At 48.3% G+C, this 20,329-nt stretch overlaps 1 protein-coding gene across 1 annotated transcript; it reads right to left on the bottom strand.

The window, feature by feature from the left end:
• Positions 1 to 3,347: 3,347 nt before the first annotated feature.
• On the bottom strand, positions 3,348 to 6,554 carry TCF23 (transcription factor 23). Its single transcript, XM_028099334.1, has 3 exons — positions 6,333 to 6,554; positions 5,327 to 5,569; positions 3,348 to 3,527 (listed from the first exon to the last, which is right to left on the bottom strand). Exons 1-3 carry the CDS (start codon positions 6,552 to 6,554, stop codon positions 3,348 to 3,350), a joined length of 645 nt encoding a protein of 214 aa, XP_027955135.1.
• Between the last annotated feature and the right edge of the window lie 13,775 nt (positions 6,555 to 20,329).

Here is a 20,329-nt window from a genome sequence, read left to right as displayed (position 1 = left end):
CATACTGGAAAATATTTAGTGAGAAGAGTGGCATTGTTTTACATTTTTGCAAATACCTTTAATGTCTGTTGCAATAGATAGCTGGATTCTCCTATCTGTTTCTACATCCCATCTGTTGTAATATCATATATTGTGTGGCTTCTGGAAAATTCCATGATGCGTGAGAGAAGTGTGAGAAAAGGCAAATAGCATCTTGTATTATGAAAATGGTTTGGGCCACGTAGAAAGGGCCTCAGGGACGCCCCCAGAGTCCCCAGACCACACTTTGAATACCTGTGATCTAGAGTGAGGGTCAGTACACCTTTTCTTAGAGGGCCATATTGTAAATATTTTAGGCTTAATCTGTCGTAGCTATTCAACTCTGCTGTGGTATCAGGAAAGAGCTATGGGTAACATGTAAACAAATGGGTATGACCGTAACCCACAAAAACTTACTTACACAAACCTGCAGGGGCTGGGAGGAGGTGGGCTGGATTTGGTATACTGTGGCCGGTGAGCCAACTCCTGGTCTACAACACCAAGCTTGCAGGGGCCCTGGGTTTAGGGCTTGTGCCACAAAAAGGGGTGGACGGTGCCCTCTGATTCATCCTAGCCAGGCCCCTTCCAGAGGAAGAGAAAAGGAACTTCTCAGAGAAGACTAGATCTTGTACTTTAATTACCCTAGTTCCCAACTGGTAAAATCCAGTCTCCACCTTCTACTTAGACATCCCTCGGCCAGCTCTGCTTCTCCCATGGCCCAAGCTTCTGCCCTGCAACTCTGCTGCTCATCGGGAAGCAGATGCACATCCAACTCTGGGGAAGCTGTTCTGTCTCTGCCTCTCCCGCCACCTCGGGTCATGGGCACCTGGGCAGGTAGTACAAACTAGCCAAGTGGGCCAGCCATCCCCCTGACTCCTGAGTTAGGCCACCTTGGTGACATTGTGTCATCTGTGCTTGTTTCCTTTTGGAGCCTCTTGCCCACACACCCCTGTTTCCATGGGGACCAAAGCTGTCTTTGGACTTGAGTCTTAACCTGCCTTTTACCACTCTTGCCTACCCCATGCCCCTAGACCTGGTGGGAATAAAAAGTCTTCAGTGAGCAGGTGTTTTTCTTCCTCTGCTGCAGAGGCAAAGAACTCCTGGTTCCGGTTCCTTTGTGGATCCAAGTCTCTGACCTGACATTTCCTCCGGTCATTCCCATTCGTCCTCTGGTCCTTCCCTTGACTCTGCCTGCCTCCGCGGCCCTTTGGCAACCTGGCCTGTGCTGGGTGCTCTCCAGCTGGAGGACATGGCCTCTGGACCCCAGGCTGGCCTGGGCACGAAGGAAAACAGGAGGCTGGGGCAGCCTAAGCAACTTGTATTGAATGCGCTTGCCCTTCCTCAACCATCCACCAGCTTCATCTTCCTTTGCTGTCCTTATCTTCTCTACCGGGGTAATGCAGTCACCCCAGGGGGGCCTGATACTACTGGGCAAAAGCTGGAGTCTCAGCAGGGTAGGGTGGGGCAGGCTCCAAACTAGTCTCCTTAGCTATCAGAAGGGGTCCCCCCCCGCCCAGTGTATGCCCCAAACCAGCTTGCCCAGTTCCATTCCCCAGAAAAAGATTGTGTGCCACCAGCTTGGGAGGAGATTCATCTGTTCCTCTGCCTACCACTTTCAAAGTCAACCAGGAAGTTATTGCTATTTGGCTTTAAAAATAGAACATTCAAGCTGGACTTTTATGGTCTTGTGAAGAACACTGTGCTCATGCCCACCCACACCTGGTCTCTGCCCCTGCCTGGCCTCATCCAGCTGCTCAGGAGCCATTCTCAGTGGGCCCCTCAGTGGAGACTTGGTAGATTTATGAGTTCAGCCTTGGCTGAGACCTTCTCCCCATGGCTCCCAGCCACCGTTCAGCTGCTCTCCCACATCCCATGCAGCCCACGCTGGGACGTTCTCTGTCTTTTTCTGCCTCCACCCCAACTTGCTGAGTCACCCCTCAGCCCCTTTCCCCTGCTGCCCTGTCCCAGCCCTGTGGAGGAGCAGTGGCTTGTCATGCCAGAGCCTCATTTAGTCCCACAATGGCAATGGTGGCTCTAAGGCTACCCGTGTTGGGACTCAAGTCAGCCTGGTCCATCCCGTCCTGCTCTGAGGCACTGATCTTTAACCAAAAGCTGGTTCCTTCTCTGTCTGGACTTCAGGTGCCTTTTGGTTTTGAAGCTGTACCTGATCTGGAAAGTTACTTTTAGTATGTGTAGACTCTAGGATGTCCTCAAATGAGTTCTTCAGAGCCAGAGAGAAATTCCGCTAAAGCTCTCAGAGATCTCCGACACCCCGTGGCAAGACTTAAGGAGTGCCTGGGAGGGCAGGGCCTGTGGGGAGAAGCTGCCTCTGGAGAGTTCATTTGTAGACAGATTGTAGAAATAACTCCAGAGCCAGTGAGGCCTTAGGCCAAAATTATATAAAGAACCCAGGGAACCCAGGCCCCATCTTGTTTTTCCTGGAGATTAGGTTTCTAACATAATGGAAAGAGAAGACTAATTGTCATCCCCTGGAAAAGGTAAGTGTTCTCCTTCAAAGGTCCTTCAAGGAGGTAATCAGGCCCATCAATATCCTTCAGATGCAAGGCCTTCAGGTGCTGTCTGCTTCAGTTCCGGTACGCCTTCCTCTGGGATAAGATCATGTCAAACTAGGCAGCTGACACCATCGAAAAGTTTCTCTGGAAACTGGAATGCAAGCAATGCAAGCTTTCTGGCTTAACCCATAAATCTAAGTCATTATCAAGAAAAGAGTGGAAGGGCGCAGGGCCCAGAGAGGGAGGAAGTGTAGTGATGAGGGGCAGCTGGAGAGACCACAGTGCAGACAAGACTCCTAAATTCCCCCCCTGCCTCTTGGACATCAGGTAACGTCTTGGAGCAATAGCAAGCAGGCTCCCTTCTTCAGTTTCCATCTGCCTACGTGACCCTGGCCCAGTTCTGTTCACACTCACAGCTGCCCAGAGCCTGTCCTGCCCTTGGCTTTCCCATCAGCACCTGCAGCTGCTGCCCTCCTAGGCCTCTAACCTCTGCACCTGCATGTCCGGAGGGTTTGTGGGAAGCTTCGGGGAGAAAGCAGGGGCGGTGTCCTAACGCAGCGTCCAACCCAACCAAACCCTGTCCTCTCCCACTTCCCTTGCAGCTACCACAACACCCGCCTCCCCCAGTGCTCCTGAGTACCCTCCCATTGCCGAAGGGCCCACTGCCTCGCCAGGTCTGCGTGCTGGAACCTGGGAGCTGAACCTGAGCCTGTTCAATCCGAGGGCTGAGAGTCAGAGGGAAGACAGGCAGGCTGGTAGAGAATCTAGGTTCCTAAGCTCGAGTCGTAGTCTAAGAGAAAAAGGCAAGTGTGATGCTCATTTGTCACCGAGAGCTGGTGAGCGTGGCCTCGTAGGAAAGAGAGCGTCTGCCTCTTCAGAGACTTGGGGTCTGGCCTCTGCCTCCGTTGTTCTTTGGCTTGAGGTGGTAGCTGTGGTGGGGTCAAGGCCAGAGCTCCCCAGGCCTCCAGCATAGAGACGAGATCGCATGGGCCACTTCTGCAAGACACGGGGATGGGAAGTGAGTAATGCTCACTGTTGCAGCCCCTCGTAGTCCTTGGCACCCCAAACTTGGCCTTCACTAGCCTCCCTCCCTGAGGCCCTCCCCTACCATGACTGCTCTGATGACAGTGGTCTCGGCTCACCACCACCTATGGCCCCCTGCCTTCCCCTGACCCGCTGAGCCTGGCAGAGAGGCTCATGAGGTGCTGTCTGAGAAGAGCAAGGTCCTGAAAGGAGCCCCCCGACGGTGGGGAGGGAGGTGCATGGCAGAGCTGGCAGCAGCCAGGGGCTGGGCAGCGGGGAGGGCAGCAGAGCCGGGGCAAGGAGAGGGTCCTCCTGATACTGAACAGCCCTGACCTCTTCTCTTGCTCAGCCCCCAACCCAGGTATCCCTGGCCATACTTCTCAGTGCTGCCCGTCCGTCTAAGCTGGGGACCTCCTTGTGCATCCTTCCAGCAGGAGCGTGGACAACCCCAGAAAACACCAGTTGACTCTGCTCTGAGGGCTGTCCTCCTCTTGGCAGCCCCTCGATGGGGTGGGGGCGCCAAAGGGGCACTGCTCCCCGCTAACTATCCCATCCCACCACGCTGCCTGAGTTCTAGACAGAACCGGCTCTCATCTCTTCTTTCTTCAGCATATTTATCCATCACCTTCTACATGCAAGGGCCTGACTTGGGTCATCGCTTTACAGGTAAGGAAACGACTCTGCCACTGTCAGCATTTCAGAGTTGTCCCCATTCAGTCTCAAGTTCTTGCATTTTAGCTACATTTGCATGAAAGAAAAGAAATCTCAAGTTTCAAGACATTTCAGAACTGTGATGTTTAGGGGATAGAGAGGGTGAACGTATCCTCCATAAAAACAAGGCGGAGCCCTTTCCAGTGCTGTCTGGCCTCAGAGGGCAGAGATGACCCATCCTTTATAACAGTTCACTCTGCAACCAGCAGCTTACAGCACCCTTGGCCTGCCTGGTGGCTATGAGCATGGGCTCTGAGGTCAGACACCCTCGGGTTCAAACTGCATTGAGCCACTTAGTCTCCCCAAGATTCGATTTCCTCATCTGTAAAGTAATCCTCATTGGGTTCTCGTGTGGACAAGAAGATGGAAAGAACTGGAGTGCTAAGCCCAGCTCCTGGCATAACTTTAGCACCCAAATACTGTTATTGCTGTTATTCACCAGTGATGGTGAATATTGTTAATTATACTTTTCACTCATGATCTCATTTCATACCATGGAGGGGAAGTAAGGCTCATGTTAGCTTCCCTTTCACATATGATAAAGCTGAGGCTCAGGAAAGGTAGGTCCCGGTCTAGGAGGTGGGAAGCACCCCCCTCACACACACACACACATTCTGCCCACCCCCCACTGCTGGTCCCTCCCCCACCCCAGCTTGATTGCGTCTCCAGTGAGGCTTTCTGAGACCTTGTTCTCCCAGAGGGGGATCCCTCCTATGGCAGAAGTCCAGAGGACACCGACGCATTATATGATGATCAGGTGATGTGCCCTGGAATCTAGGACTCTCCTGGCGCGGTTTCCTTTCCTAGGTCCCAGCCCCAGAAACCGCTCCGAATTTCCCTCCTCTTGGAGGAACTGCATTTTCCATGAAGTCATTTCCAATCACCACCCCCACTGCACCCAGGGTCAGCCGATTCCCAAGAGCCAGGCTTGGCTCCTCTCCCTCTGAGAGAGCAGGAAGCAGCCAGTCCCCTGGTCCCCATGTCAGCTCTGCTCAGGGCAGGGGGCCTGAGTCCAGTCCATCCCAAACCCCATTCCCCAAGGCCCGGGGCTCGTGGCCTACCTTGAGAGGGTGTAGGTAGCAGAGTCCAGGCAGGAAGGGAGGCCAGGCGGGGCCGGGCAACTCATGGCCCAGTGTGCGGGTGAGGTGGGCTATGTAGCTGGTGGCCAGCACCAGCACATCCAACTTGGAGAGCTTGGTGTCGGGTGGCACAGCAGGCAGAGCGGCCTGCAGGGCCAGGAAGGCCTGGCGCAGTGTCCTCACCCGGCTCCGCTCCCGTGCAGCGTTCTTGGGACTGGCCTCACTCTGCACAGAGGACCCCAGGTGAGTGGGTCTGACTGGACCCCCATCGGCCCCTGTTTCTAAGAGCATTCTAGTGTGAGGTCTCCTTCCAGAGCAGTAGTGCACTGAACAGCAGAGACCTGAGGACCTCAGGCCCTGTTTGTCCACTCTCAGTCCTACCCTGCTTTACGCCTGAGGAAATGCAGAGAAGGTGTCACCTGGGGTCAGATGGCAGCAGGGTAGCAAGGCTGGGCTCAGAAACTGAGAGTCCTTTCCTCTTTCTAATACTCTAGCCCTTGCTCCGTCCACACCCAAGTCTGAAGCCTGCTTATCAGGGTGCCCTGGGACCGCGGGAAGCTCAGAGCCACCCCTGCTCTGTAGGGCTGACCCTTGCCCAGCCAGGTCCTGAGATGAAGACACAGCTGCAGTGAAGAAGAAAGGACCCCCAACCAGGGGCCAAAACCCACAGCTGCCGTCCTGGCCTCACCACCGGCTGCAGTTCCGGGGCTGTGGGGAATCCACCCCATTCCTCCAGGCCTCAGGGCCCCCAGAGAAGTGAGTTGGGCCAGCTCTCTGAGCCGCACTCTGGTTGAGACCCCCTGAATTACCCCATCCACCCAAGCGTGGAGCCTTGGGGTCGAAGGTGCCAGTGTCCCCCCTCTTGGGCAGGGACAGTAACGCTGAGTGAGGCTTCGCCGTCAGAGTGACACCTCAGCCCTTCCAACCTTCCAACCCCTGCCCTCCCCCCCCCCCCCCCGCTCCCTCCACAGGTCCAGCATTTCCTTACCCGGCCACGAGCCAGGCTCCTGGGCCTGACCCCCCGTGGGCTCAGGGCAGCTCTGCTCCACCTTTGGTCGCTCCAGCTCGTCTCTTCCCACAGGTCCTGCCTTGTTCTGCTCAGGCGGCTCCGCTTCCTGCCAGGGCCTGCTACCAGCCGCCGCTTGGCCTTGGCCGGCTTCTGCCCCACTCCCGGCATGGCGGGGGCCCTTCTGACCTCCCTCTGTGACATGCCACAGCCCCGGGGTGGGGGGGGGGGTGCTGCAGCCCCTAGACGGGAACACAGTGCCTGACGGAGCCTGTGGGCGCAAGCTCGGCGGGCAGGCGGGTCGCCCAGCCAGCAATGTCTCTGAGGGAGCTGGCGCCCAGTCCGTCCCGCTTCGCTCCTTGCTCTGGGAAAGCCGCCCACCGGGCGCAGCCCCCGCGAGAAGCCTCCTGCCTGCCTCCCAACCGGCTCAGGGGTGGGGGTACTGACGCCGGGAGTGGCCGAGCCCTGGGAGGAGGCCCCTGCTGAAGGAGGCAGGAGGGTGGTGGGAAGGGAGCTCCCTTCCCAGAGCCTTGCCGGACGGACCCTGACAGTAGTCCTGCCATGCACATGCAAGTCTAGCTTTGAGGCTCAAGTCCCTGGAAGGGCCCCAAACCCCCTCCTTTGCCAGAAGCCCGCCTGCACACACCCCTAAAAGGACCTTTCCCCCCCTTGCCAATGAACATGACCTTCCAGCCACAGGGCACTACTCCCCATCCCCCAAGCAGGCCTCCTATTTCCAACCCAGTGCTTCTCCATTCCCCGGAATACCTTCCTCCGGGGGGGAAAGGCTGCCTTCATCCGTTGGCTTATACCCTTTATTTGTGAGGATTTCTTCAAACCCCACAGAGCGCAGAGCCCATGTCTCCCTGTTTGATGGATACCCTAATTTATGCATGACCACACCCTGGCGAGTTCCCTCACAGTTCAGTGTTCGTAGATCACTCTGTGCCAGGCACTGTGCTAAGCACAGTATTCTCTTATTTATTTCTCAGAACAACCTTCTAAGGAAAAAGAGACTCTCATATCCTCGTTTTACAGATGGGAAAACGGGGATCGGGAAGTGACACAACTAGTAAACGCAGCTAGTAAGTGATGGGAGTGGGATGAGAGCCCAGGGCAGCCAGGTAGACTTGGAAGGCTGCCCCTCAGCCTACGCTGTTCTGCTGTGGGTGGGTCACTCACATGTCTGTCCCCATGCTGGTCACATCATCTGCTCCTTACAGCTAGTCAGGAGGAGTGAGGATGCAGGGACAGCAAATCTGCCACAGTAGCCCCTGCCTGTCCCCAAGTCCCAACCTCTGCTTGCAGCACAATCCATCTGAGATGTCCCTTTGTCCACCCATTATGAACTCCAGGGGAGACAAAATAAGTAGAGAGAAAGGAGAGAACGGACAGAGGAGTAAAGGCGGAGGTACATAGTAGAGTGAGACAGAACCACAGCCAACCAGAGGGAAAGGAAACAGGAAGACAAGGAAAATCCACCTGAATGTCCATCATCAGTAAGGAAGTGATCACGTACAGTTTGGTATCTCCGTTCTATGGAATGATGCGCAGTAATAAAAAGAAGACAGACCTCTGTGGAGTGACATGAAAATAACTCTCCAAGATGCATGGTTAAGTGAGAAAAACCTAGCTGTGGATCAGTATACCTGATAAAATCCCACCCGGGATCAAAAACACCAAACACCAAAAGCTGTAAGCGTGGAGGTTTATGTGTTTATGTGAATGTATAGAAACTAGACCAAAAAGTTGCACACCATGTTGTTTTGTTCTGTTCTGTTTGTTTTACTCTAGATGCAGAGAATGAAACTTGCTCTGGATCTGTGGCACACCCTGGCCTTTGGCACCACAGGGACTCCTGCTGGCCCTCCTTCACTCCTCCCCTTTTATTCCGTTGCCATGCTTCTTCCCTACCGCCATTTCAAAGTATTTAATGTATACTCTTTTGCTAGTCTGTGTGGTGGTTTTAAAATATGTACATGAATTCTTTGATGCTTCTCTCTTCAAAGGTGGAGCCCAATCCCCCTCCCTGTGAGTGTGGACCAGTCTTAGCAACTTGCTCCCAACAAATGAAACGAGGCAGGGGCGCCTGGGTGGCTCAGTCATGTCTGCCTTCAGCTCAGGTCATGATCCTGGAGTCCCTCTTTGGGCTCTGCGCTCAGTGGGGAGCCTGCTTCTCCTGCTCCCTCTGCCCCTCCCCAACTCATGCTCTCTCTCGTTCTCTCTCTCTTGCTCACTCTGTCTCAAACAAATAAATAAAATCTTAAAAAAAATCAAAACAAAACAAAACGTGGAAGCAGTGTCAGCGTGAAGCTTCTGGAACTAGGTTATAAAAGATGCTGTAGCTTCCTCCTGGGATCTCTCGGTCCTCCGGCTCTAGGGGAAGCGAGCTGCTGTGTCATGAAGGTACTCCAGTTGCCCTGAGAGGTCCAGGTGGTGAGGAAGGGAGCTTCTCACAACAGCCAGCACTCACCGGCAATGGTGTGAGTGCACCATCTCGGAAGGGACCCTCCAGCCCTGATTCAGCCTTCAGATGACCGAAGCCCTGGGCAACGGTTGGAGTGTGACTCATGAGTGTCCCTGAGCCAGAGTCACCCAGCTAAGCTGATCACACCCACAGACTTTCTGACCCACAGAAACCATGGGAGGCAATAAATGTTTATTGTTGATTAAGTTTGGGGGTAATTTGGTAAGCAGCAGTAGAGAACTCATGCAATATGTGTTACTCAACCCTGTGCATCGTTGTATGAATAAATTTTAAATTCATTAACATAATAATGCATTTTATATTATCAGTATATAACACGGTATCAGCTACGTAGTAAGTATTCTATAAGCTTCACTGTTACTGCTTCCACTCAATCCTGTGGGTTTTTTGTTTGTTCCATAGTATTCTTAAGAGTTTATTATAAACTAGTTTCACAAGCCACAAGAAAGTAAAAGGACTTTTACTTTTTACTTGTACAGCCTTTCAGGAAACAGGCAGGGAGCTGATAAGGGCCAAGATGAGTCTAGGTGGGTGCATTCCAGTGGGGGGGGCTTCACTTTGGGGGTGGGGGGCTGCCTGCCTCTCTGGAGGGGGCATGCTCATTGGAGTTGCTCGTCCAGCGGGGATCCCCATTGGGGGACCCATGGGAGGCCTCAGCCAGGTGGCAAGCCCACCATGCCTGGAGGGGATGCCCCTTGGAGGCCCATAGGTGGGGGAGGACTCCTGTGGCCAGGTGGATACTGGGTTGGGGCCCCCCCTGCAGTCTTGACCATGACAGCAGCGGCAGAGGCTGCAATAATTCCTCTTCCTTGTGGGGTCATCACCTGTTGGGATGGCCCACCGACCTCTTGGCCTGGCCCAGCAAGTCCTGCAGGGTCCCGGGCCACTGGAACCCCAGCTGGGACTCCTGTGCCAGCAGCAGGCTGATCCCTGGGCCTCCCGCAGCTCAGCAGGTGGCACTCGGGCCATACCAGTGTCTTTGGGAGGAGGTCCCTCTACTGTTACTGAGACCAGGTTCCCCCCTGCGTTAATTGACTGAGTATTGCCAGAGTGCCATCCGGAAGGGCAGAATCTGCACATCCAAGCACCCCACGTGCTCAACACCACCTGGTATTAATCAGATTCCCAGTTTTATGGTAAGATAGCTATAAAGGGCTGTTTTAAGTTGCCTTTATCTGATAAAGGTGTGTGTGTGTGGTGCTTGGTGGTGCTCAGATTGCATTTCATTTTTCTCCATATAGGGAGACTGTTTTCCCAACATCATCTGCTAAACAGTCCATCCTCTCTCCCTGCTCAGTTACAGCTCCCACTTTGTCATATAATAATTTCCCATATTTATACATTGGTCAGTTTCTGAGTTCTCTATTCTGTCTTGCTGATCATGTTGTCTGTGTTTGAGCTAATAGCACACTGCTTTTATTGTTACGACTTTGTAGCATATCTTATTATTTGGTAGGGTAAAACTCCCCTCTTCACTCTTATTTTTCAAGGTTGACTTAGTTATTTCTGGACCCTTATTTTTCCACTTAGATCTTAGAGAAAGTTCATTGGGTTCCTAAAAAATTCAACTGAAATTTTGATTGGGATTTTATTGAATACACGGGTTGATTTGGGGAGAATTGCCACCTTTACACTTTTGCGTCAAACATTCCAAGAACATGAAATGTCTCTCATCTTATTTTAAACATCTTTTATATCCTTTATTAATTGTATAGGTTACCCCATGAATGTCTGTGTGTTCTTGCCTCAGTGAAATAGTTCACAGTTTTGTTGAACTAAGTAGTTCATAGTTTTTATTGCTCTTGCAAATGCCCTTATTCTATTCTATTTTCTAGTTGATGATGGCGCTATACAGAAATGCTAGCAAATTTTTAAAGTTTGTCTTGAATCCAGCAACCTTGCTGAACCTTCTTGTTAGTCTTAAAACTGTTGCTTCCATTGGTTTTTCTAAGTAGATAAAAAAAAAATCACAATTTTATTTCTTCCTTTCCAATCTTTATACTTCTTTCTTTTTCTTTCCTTAGAGCATTGACTTATGCTTTTGATACTATGTTAACTGTAAGTAGTGAGAGCAGGCACCCGTTCTTCCCCTAACCCTATGTAGAATGTATCTAGAATTTCTCCATTAGGCATAATATTTGCTGCAGGCTTTTGATATATAACCTTTACCAGGTTAAGGAAGTATTGGTCTAGTCCTTGTTTGCTAAGAGGTTTTTTGGTGTTTTTTTAAAAATCATAAGTAGGTGTAGAACTTTATCAAACGCTTTTTCTGCATCAACTGAGATACAGTCATGATTTCTCTCCCTCATCTATGAATATGTTAAATTATTTGGTTGTATTTTCTGACGATAAATCTTGCTTGAGTTCCTATGATAAATCCCATCTGCTTGTGATTAATTTATTTAAAATACACTCTCTGATTCATATAGTGAATATGTTGTTTAGGATTTTTACAGCCATCTCACAAGTGAAATGAGATTCTAATTTTCTTCTCTTTAACTGTCATTGTTTGGTTTTGGGATCAAGGTTACACTAACCTCATAAAATGAGCTGGGGAGCTCTCACTCTTCTACTTTCTGAAACAACTTTTTACATAAGATAGAAATTAACCCTTCTTTGAAGTCTGGTAAAACTTACTTGTAAAACCACCAGGCCTAGTTTTCCTTTGGTGAAGAGGGGAAGAAATGTTAACTTTCCCCTTAATTTCTTTGGTACTTAGTATTTTATATTTTATAGTTTTCTATGAATTTAGCCATTTCATTCAGGAATTCTAACACTTTAATGTACAAAATGCTCTTTATGTCTCCAAGGAAATGAGAAAAAAACAGAAGTCCTATTCAGCAGAAATTTTCTTTCAAAATGGTAAGCATTTCTCAGCCTTGAGGAGAACAGTGTAGGACTCTGAGAATGGCCAGGCAGTTTGCCCAGGAAGAACACTTGGCCCACAAAATGGGCATGGCCTTGGATCGCTGGTAAAACCCAAAGTTCCAGTGACTCTAACAGACCAACGGTTCTGTGGCTGGACAGGCAAGATAAGACTGATTTGGGGTGCCTGGGTGGCTCAGTCAGTTAAGTGTCCAACTCTTGATTTTGACTCAGGTCATGATCTCAGGGTCGTGGGATCAAGCCCCGAGTTGGGCTCCCTGCTCAGCATGGAACCTGCTTTTAAGATTCTCTCTTTCCTTCTCTCTCTGCCCGGCCTCCACCCCTGCTCATGCGCGCTCTCGCTCTCTTTCTCTCTCTCTCAAAAAAAAGAGCAAGCATGTCTATGGAAAGTACAGCCCCTTCGGGGGCAGACATCATTCTAATCTTGAGAGAACTACCCATCAGGAAATCAGGACAGAAGAATGGCATTTTGAAGAATAGAGCAAAAACATGTTTTTCAGACATAACAGAACTGTCTTTTGTCCTCCCATATATATGTAGCTACTCTGATGGTATTAGATGCCAACCTTTCAGTGATGAGCCAAAACGTCAGCAGGGGCTCCCATCCCAAGATCCTCAGACCAGGTTCAAAAAGCCACCCACAGAAAACTCTAGGGAGCTCATTGGGCAGTCCAGAGTTTCTTGCATTCTAACCATCTGTGAGATGAGGGGTAGCTCATGAAATGAATGGTTGGTATTCCCGGGCTTTCAGTTCAATATTCTTTCTTAGAAGTCATTAAGTTTTTGCTAAGGCAGACCTCTCCCAGAAGCTTCTATCTGAAATTTAATCAGGTCAGTGCCAAAGTCAAACTTAGAGGGGAATCCATGGAAATCCTTGCCAGATGGTAAATGTGTATCATCCTTTCCTTCTGTAGGAACTTACCTATCAGAGAAGGAGGGAGATCTGACTCCAAATTTTCTGAGTGTTGGCAGGACACGGAGTAGGAAGGAAGAAGGTATTAAAGCTCGAGGCCATGTGGAAAGAGATCTTCTTGTGCCAAGTGCCTTTCAGAGTTAGATGACCTGGACACCCTCAGGGAGCTCCTCCACCTGAAGGCTCAGTCCTCAGAAGGACCTCAAGGTCATGGTCAGATGAACCTGGGACTCAGGCTATCACCTCCGTGTTGCGTCCACAGCAGGGATGTTGGTATATAAAGGAAAATTTACACAGCAAAAAACAGTGTCCACAAAGCCCCAAGTGGTGAACTAGGAGAGAGAGAGACTGATGTACAAGGAGGGGCGCTTCCCGGCCAGAAGGTGCAGAGACTCTGTCATCTTCAAGCTGATCTTCAAGGCAGCTGGGTTCTGCATGGTGAAACTCGACTCCAGGGCACGGCTCAGGTCCATGCTGTGCCTGGCTTTCTCTGTGGCACGGTACCACCTGGATGCATGTATGTGGGTGGCTCTGTGAAATGGAACTTTGTCGCCACCTTATGCTTCATCTTCAGCGGCCGGGCCATGGATATAACAGGGCAGGTTCTGCCACCCTGGTCTGAGTGGGCTTCATGGAGCACACAGGCAGCAGATGGGTGAAGGCTCAGCTTCTCTATCATGTATTGGCTTTTGAAGTTGGTCTGGGATCTTTAGTTCTTGGGTTGGACGCAGGCACAGTACCGGGAACTAGTCCAGCTCATGGAAGTTGGGCCTCATGGCTTCTCCTTGGCCTCTAGTGCTGATGACAGGTTCTCCTCTCCCTGGGTTTTGTTTCAGCACAGCACCATTAACCCCCACGGTCACAGGCTACGGCAGAAGGCCAGACGCCTTCCCATTTGGGTGGGATTGGCTCTCACGAAGGTATAGAGAGAAAGTGGTTGTAGAGTAGGATCATCTTCCCCTCGGAACTTGAGCCCCATCTCTCAAGAGCTGTTATTTACACATGGAACAATGACTTCTTGGATACCGATTGTCCCTTTGAAAAAGAAGTGCTTGGCAAGCTCAGGATCCTTCTGCTAGGCAGTGGGGCCAGTGGGAAGGGACAAGAGCAGCCTTCTTCCTCCCCTTCTAGAACAGTCACTCATACTTCTCCTAGTACCTCGAGTGTTTTAGAGGTGCCCTAGAAGTTTCACTACTACTATGGGAGCCCCCCCTTTTTTTAAGATTTTATTTGTTTGACAGAGAGAGAGACAGCGAGAGAGGGAACACAAGCAGGGGGAGTGGGAGAGGGAGAAGCAGGCTCCCCGCGGAGCAGGGAGCCCAGATGTGGGACTCAATCCCAGGACCCCGGGATCATGACCTGAGCCGAAGGCAGACACTTAGCGACTGAGCCACCCAGGCACCCCGGGAGCCCTCTTTTCTTATTTTTAAATCTCCATTATGTCCCTAGATACTTTCCCTCTTTTTTTTTTGTTCTGTGTTGTATGTGCACCCAACTCTTTTTTTTTTAATAAGTGTTACCAGAAGTATGCTTAGCTTATCTATCTTTTCAAGGACAAGACTTTCTTTTTTTAATACTCTATATATTTAAAAAAATTATTTATAAAAAATTGTGACATAACATAAAATGTACCATTTTAACCATTTTAAGTATACAGTTCAGTGGCATTTAGTACATTTACACTTTTATGCAAACATGACTGTCATCCATTCACAGAACATTTGTCACCTTGCAAAATTGAAATTTTTTTTTAGATTTAGTTATTTATATTGGAGAGAGAGAACATGAGCGGTGGCGGAGGGGGGCAGAGGCAGAGAGAGAAGTAGACTCCCCGCTGAGCAGGGAACCGATGTGGGGCTCAATCCCAGGACCCCGGGATCATGACCTGAGCCAAGGGCAGATGCCACAGAATTGAAATTCTATACTCATTAAACAATAACTTCCCATTCTCCCTACCCTATCCCACACCTGGCAACCACCCTTGAACTTTCTGTCTCTGTGAATTTGACTATTCTAAGCATCTCATATGAGTAGAATCTTACAATATTTGTCCTTTGGTGTCTGGTTTATTTCACTTAACACATCCACAAGGTTCATCCATGTTGCAGCATGTGTCAGAATTTCCTTCCTCTCTAAGGCTGAATAATATTCCATTGTAGATATATACACATTTCGTTTAAAGATTATTTATTTGTCAGAGACAGAGAGAGAGAGAGAGCACAAGCAGGGGGAGCAGTAGAGGGAGAGGGAGAAGCAGGCTCCCCACCGAGGAGGGAGCCCGATGCGGGGCTCGATCCCAGGACCCTGGGATCATGACATGAGCTGAAGGCAGCTGCTTAACAGACTGAGCTGCCCAGGCGCCCCCTACATCTTGTTTATCCATTCATTGGTCGGTGGACATTTTGGGTTGTTCCTACCTTTTAGCTACTGTGAATAATGCTGCTGTGAACATGGGTATACAAGTATCTCTTCTGGGTACATACCCAGAAGTGGAATTGCTGTGTCGTGTGGTAATTTTATTTTTAATTTTTCTAGGAACTGCTGTACTGTTTTCCATAGTAGCTATACCATTTTACGTTCCCACCAGTGGTGCACGGGGTTCCAATTTCTCCACATCCTTGCCAACACTTGTTATTTTCTCGTCTCTGTTTTGTAATTGCCATCCTAATGCATGTGACTCTATAGTATTTTTAAGTGTCAACTTCATTTATTTTTAGTCTTCTCATTTTTATTTTCTTCCTTCTCATTTCTTCACTTTTCCCCTAGTGTTCATTTTTTCCAACTTCTTGAGAAGAAAGCTTCGTTGGTTTATCTTCAAGTTTATCGTGTTTTGCTAAATGCTAAGAGGAAAAATGGAACAAGAAGACAATCATCATAAGCATATTCTTGCATCTAGTAACAGACTCAAAAATAATCAATGACAACTGACAGAAATGCAGGAATAGATGAATCAATTAGAGTTGATCTTTACATACCCCCTTTTTTTTCCCCAAGATTTTATTTATTTATTTGACAGGGAGAGACACAGCAAGAGAGGGAACACAAGCAGGGGGAGTGGAAGAGGGAGAGGCAGGGAGCAGGGAGCCCAATGCGGGGCTCGATCCCAGGACCCTGGGATCATGACCTGAGCCAAAGGCAGACGCTTACTGGCTAAGCCACCCAGGCACCCCTTTATATACCCCTTCCAGTAACTGATAGATTACATAGAGATACCTAAGCCAAGATACTGAATGATAGCTAATAAACTCAAGATACTAGATATAGCCAAAATATAGGACAAACAGTGAATATTCCCGGAGAGAGTAAAAATAGGAAGACTGTCAAGGCTAATTTTTATTTTTTATTTTTATATTTTTTAAAGATTGATTTATTTATTTGAGAAAGTGAGAATGAGAGAGAGAGAGAGAGAGAGAGAGAGAGAAAGTACATGAGAGGGGGGAGGGTTAGAGGGAGAAGCAGGCTCCCTGCCGAGCAGAGAGCCCGATGTGGGACTAGATCCTGGGACGCCCAACCAACTGAGCCACCCAGGCGCCCTAAGGCTAATTTTTAAATTTCACCTGTATACTCCTGTATTGTTCAGATTTTTATTTATTTATTTTTTTAAAGATTTTTATTTATTTGACAGAGACAGACACAGCGAGAGAGGGAACACAAGCAGGGAGAGTGGGAGAGGGAGAAGCAGGCTTCCCGCGGAGCAGGGAGCCCGATGCAGGGCTCGGTCCCAGGACGCCGGGATCATGACCTGAGCCGAAGGTAGATGCTTAACGACTGAGCCACCCGGGTGCCCCTTGTTTGGATTTTTAAGTAAAGATTTTATTTATATATTTGAGAGAGAGAGCACATGCAAGAGAGCAAGAGAGAGCACAAGCGGGGCGGGGGTTGGTGCAGAGGGAGAGGGACAAGCAGACCCCAGCTGAGCAGGGAACCTGATGCAGGGCTTGATTCCAGGACCCCAGGGTCATGACTCAAGCTGAAGGCAGATACTTAACCTACAACCACCCAGGTGCCCCTATTTGTAGAATTTGTATATTATTTGTATACTTCAAAGAACAATAAGAGATGAAAGGCAAAAAAGCAATAGTGGTTCAACTGGCTGGCTCACATTTTTCCACCACCATACTTAGTCAGAGCCTTGATGAAATCAAAATATACAGGGAGGGGTGCCTGGCTGGCGCAGTCAGAAGAGCAGGCAGCTCTTGATCTCCAGGTTGTGAGTTCGAGCCCCATGTTGGGTGTAGAGATTACTTAAATAAATAAACTTTAATTTTTTAATTTTTTAAGATTTTATTTATTTATTAGAGAGAGAGAGAGCAGAGGAGGGGCAGAGGGAGGGGCGGGAGAGAGAGAGAGAGAGAATCTCCAACAGACTCTACGCTGAGTGTGGAGCCAGATCCCACAGCCCTGAGATGAGGACCAGAGCTGAAATCAAGAATCCGACGCTCAACTGACTGAGCCACTCAGGCGCCCCAAATAAATAAACTTAAAAAAAATACATAGGGATTATTACAATTCCCAAATTATAAAACTCATTTACAAAGTAGGAAATAAAAGCAATGTGGGAAAATACATATGGTAAGTACTTAAGGACTATATTTAGTTCCTACAAGCACTTGGCTATAAGGTACATTGCATTGCTGAACTGCAAAAGCAACTCACCATGGGTCAGAACACAGGTAGGTAGATTTCAATTCCCATCTAGCAAGTGTCTTTAGTAGCGAGTTTGAGAGAATGTGTCAGTCCACTTTGGAAGAGTAGGAAAAGAAGGGTCATAGGGCACCTGGGTGGCTCAGATGGTTAAGCATCTGCCTTCGACTCAGGTCATGATCCCAGGGTCCTGGCTCAGCGGGGAGCCTGCTTCCCCCTCTCCCTCTGTCTCTCCCCCTCCTCATGCTCTCCCTCTCTCTGTATCTCTCTGTCTAAAATAATTTTAAAAAAGAAAGAAAGAAAAGAAGGGTTATAGAGGCAAATCCAGGCATACTCACCCCAGCACTGTACAGAAAAGGTAGAACTTTGCTCAACATTATTTGAGTATTTCTATTCATGTGAATGAAACTAACTCTCTTAGCTTGGTGCCATTAGGCAATTAATTCACTAATTTACTCAATTTTCCTTCTTCTGAGACCAAGCATCAAACATCTTTCTGACTCCCAGGCAGGTCTAGCTGCATGATTTTAGAATGCTGATGCTATTGAAAGCAATAAGTCAGTCCTTGCAACTCTGATGTCTCATAGTAAATCAATGATGTGGATTCTGATCACATATTGTCTTCCCGAATATTAGACTATAGAGAGAGAATATGTGAATTATTTCCCGTTTGTGTGAGCTACTTTTTTAAAATTGGCATTCTGGCACTTACTTTAGGCTGTTGTGTTTTAGTTGGCGTGGTCAAGAGCACATTTCTCATCCTGGAAAGTAAAAGTCCAGATATAATTGTTTTCCCCAATGACATAGCAAACATGCCACTTCCAGATGGCCCTTACTTTACTTGAACCAACTCTGGCCTTTGTGATCATCAGTTTCTTTTCTAAGAGGTCACATACATTCTATGTAATAATCCAGTTGAAAATTTTCCTAGCAAACAACTAGAAACTGATCTGAGATCCTAGAATTTGTCTTCCCCCCCTTTTTTAATATTTACCGATCTGCAGTTATCTGACACTTCTCTTATAATTATGATTTCTCCACGAATACTCAAGGTAGTTCCGCAAACAGCCCCTTCCTACTGTATCATATGTACAGCTCAAAAACAGAAAAGAAAAAAGTGCCAAAGTCAAATTTTCTTAAGTAATTTTCAATTTACCCATTCAGTCATCTATCCTCTTAAGAAACATGTGCAGGGCACCGCCTGGGTGGCTCAGTTGGTTAAGCGACTGCCTTTGGCTCAGGTCATGATCCTGGAGTCCTGGGATCGAGTCCCACATCGGGCTCCCTGCTCAGCGGGGAGTCTGCTTCTCCCTCTGACCCTCCCCCCTCTCATGCTCTCTCTCTCTCTCAAATAAATAAATAATCTTAAAAAAAAGAAAAGAAACGTGCAGATTTCTGGAAAGAGCGTGCTATATAGCATTGGAAAGAAATAAAACACAGTGTTCTTGCCTAGGATTGGAGAAGGGGAGGGTGGAAAGAGTGTGTGGTAGATAATATATATCTACAACAGGAAACAACTAGCAAACTGAAACAAGTTCATTACAATATCACATTTCCAACTGGGACGCCAAGTGCTTGGAGAACCTCTACTCACTTGGTCAATAAAATTTTACTAAGCATAGAGTAATTAACATAAACTAAGGGAGACATTGGTTAGTGTAAATTGAAGTTATTATAGAAATTTTTGTTTGAACAGCAATCTTCAATGTGGGGTCCTCATACCCCTAGGGGAACATGAATATTTTCCAAGAGGAGCCAAGTTCTAGGGTGACCAATTGTCCCAGTTTATCCAGAACTGTCTTGATTTTAGCACTAAAAGTCTCACGTCCTAGGAAGTCCCTCAGTCCCTAAGGCTGGATCACAACTTACCTACTTCCTCCTCTCTAAAACGGATGTGCCCGAGATTTTGCCTGGTTTTCCTTTCCCACCACCCACCTTTTCATCAAGTGCCAGTCTCTCACTTTATATGAGCCGTGACTCCTATTCATTCCTGAATTTATTATGACTTGCCTGGACTCGATAAACCTCCAGGGTACCTGAAAAAAAAAAAAAAAAGACAATTAGAAATATATTTTTTAAGAGTTTTATTTATTTGAAAGAGAGAGAGCTCAAGCGGGGGTGGGGGTGGGGGGGAGAGGCAGAGGGAGAAGCAGGCTCCCTGTGGAGCAGGGAGCCCGACACAGGGCTCGATCCCAGGACCCTGGGATCGTGACCTGAGCCAAAGGCGGACAGTTAACGGACTGAGCCACCCAGGCACCAGGACATTTAGAAATATTGATATGGGCACAGCCTCCTTTAATATAGGCATCATAGCTCCTTGGAAGGGCATCTCATCTTTCAGTCACATATTGTGATGGTTAATTTTATGTGTTAATTTGACTGGGCCATGGGGTGCCCATATATTTAGTTAAACATTATTTCGAGTGTGTCTGTGAGGGTGTTTCTGGATGAGATTAATGTTTGAATTGGTAAACTGAGTGAAGCAACTTGCCTCCCTATTGTGGGTGAGCCTCATCCAATCATTGAAGGTCTGAATAGAACAACAAAGGCAGAGTAAGGGGGAATTCACTCTCGCTGCCTGGTTATCTTCAAGCTGGGGCATCAGTTTTCTCTTGCCTTTGGACTCAGATTTGGACTGGAACTGACACCATCAGCTCTCCTGGTTCTCAGGCCTTTGGACTTGGGCCGGAACTATGCCATTAGCTCTCCTGGTATCTAGCTTGCTGACTGCAGACCTTCGGACTTCTCAGCCTCCATAGATACATGAGCCAATTTCTTATAATAAATCTCTTATCTGTCTATCTGCCTATCGCTATACATAAATATACACAACTGTATGTCAATAAGAATAGATGACTTAAATGAAACAGATACTTTTTTGGAAGGACACCAATAGAATATATCTGTAACTATCATTTATCTGTCTAGATATAGATACCAGCCAAAGGAAGAACATGCTTAGGTATAAGTGATAGTTGCGTAACCTGTGAGTAAACTAGAAAACAGTGAATTGCACACTTTAAATGGGTGGAATTTATGGTGTGTGAG

The sequence above is a fragment of the Eumetopias jubatus genome, unplaced genomic scaffold, assembly GCF_037043125.1.
Source record: "Eumetopias jubatus isolate StellerSeaLion01/CBP00866 unplaced genomic scaffold, mEumJub1_p1.0 scaffold_9, whole genome shotgun sequence".
Lineage (NCBI taxonomy): Eukaryota > Metazoa > Chordata > Mammalia > Carnivora > Otariidae > Eumetopias > Eumetopias jubatus.
The sequence above is the reverse complement of the archived record's forward strand: the minus strand, read 5'-3'. Positions and strand labels throughout refer to the sequence as shown.

Bases quoted from the DNA above. Each gene is read 5' to 3' on its own strand.
- TCF23 (XM_028099334.1), bottom strand. From the start codon at position 6,554: ATGTCACAGAGGGAGGTCAGAAGGGCCCCCGCCATGCCGGGAGTGGGG. The intron at 5,570-6,332 runs GTAAGGAAATGC...TCCTCTGTGCAG, and splicing joins GGAGCCTGGCTCGTGGCCGG to AGTGAGGCCAGTCCCAAGAA. The intron at 3,528-5,326 runs GTAGGCCACGAG...CGTGTCTTGCAG, and splicing joins GCTACCTACACCCTCTCAAG to AAGTGGCCCATGCGATCTCG.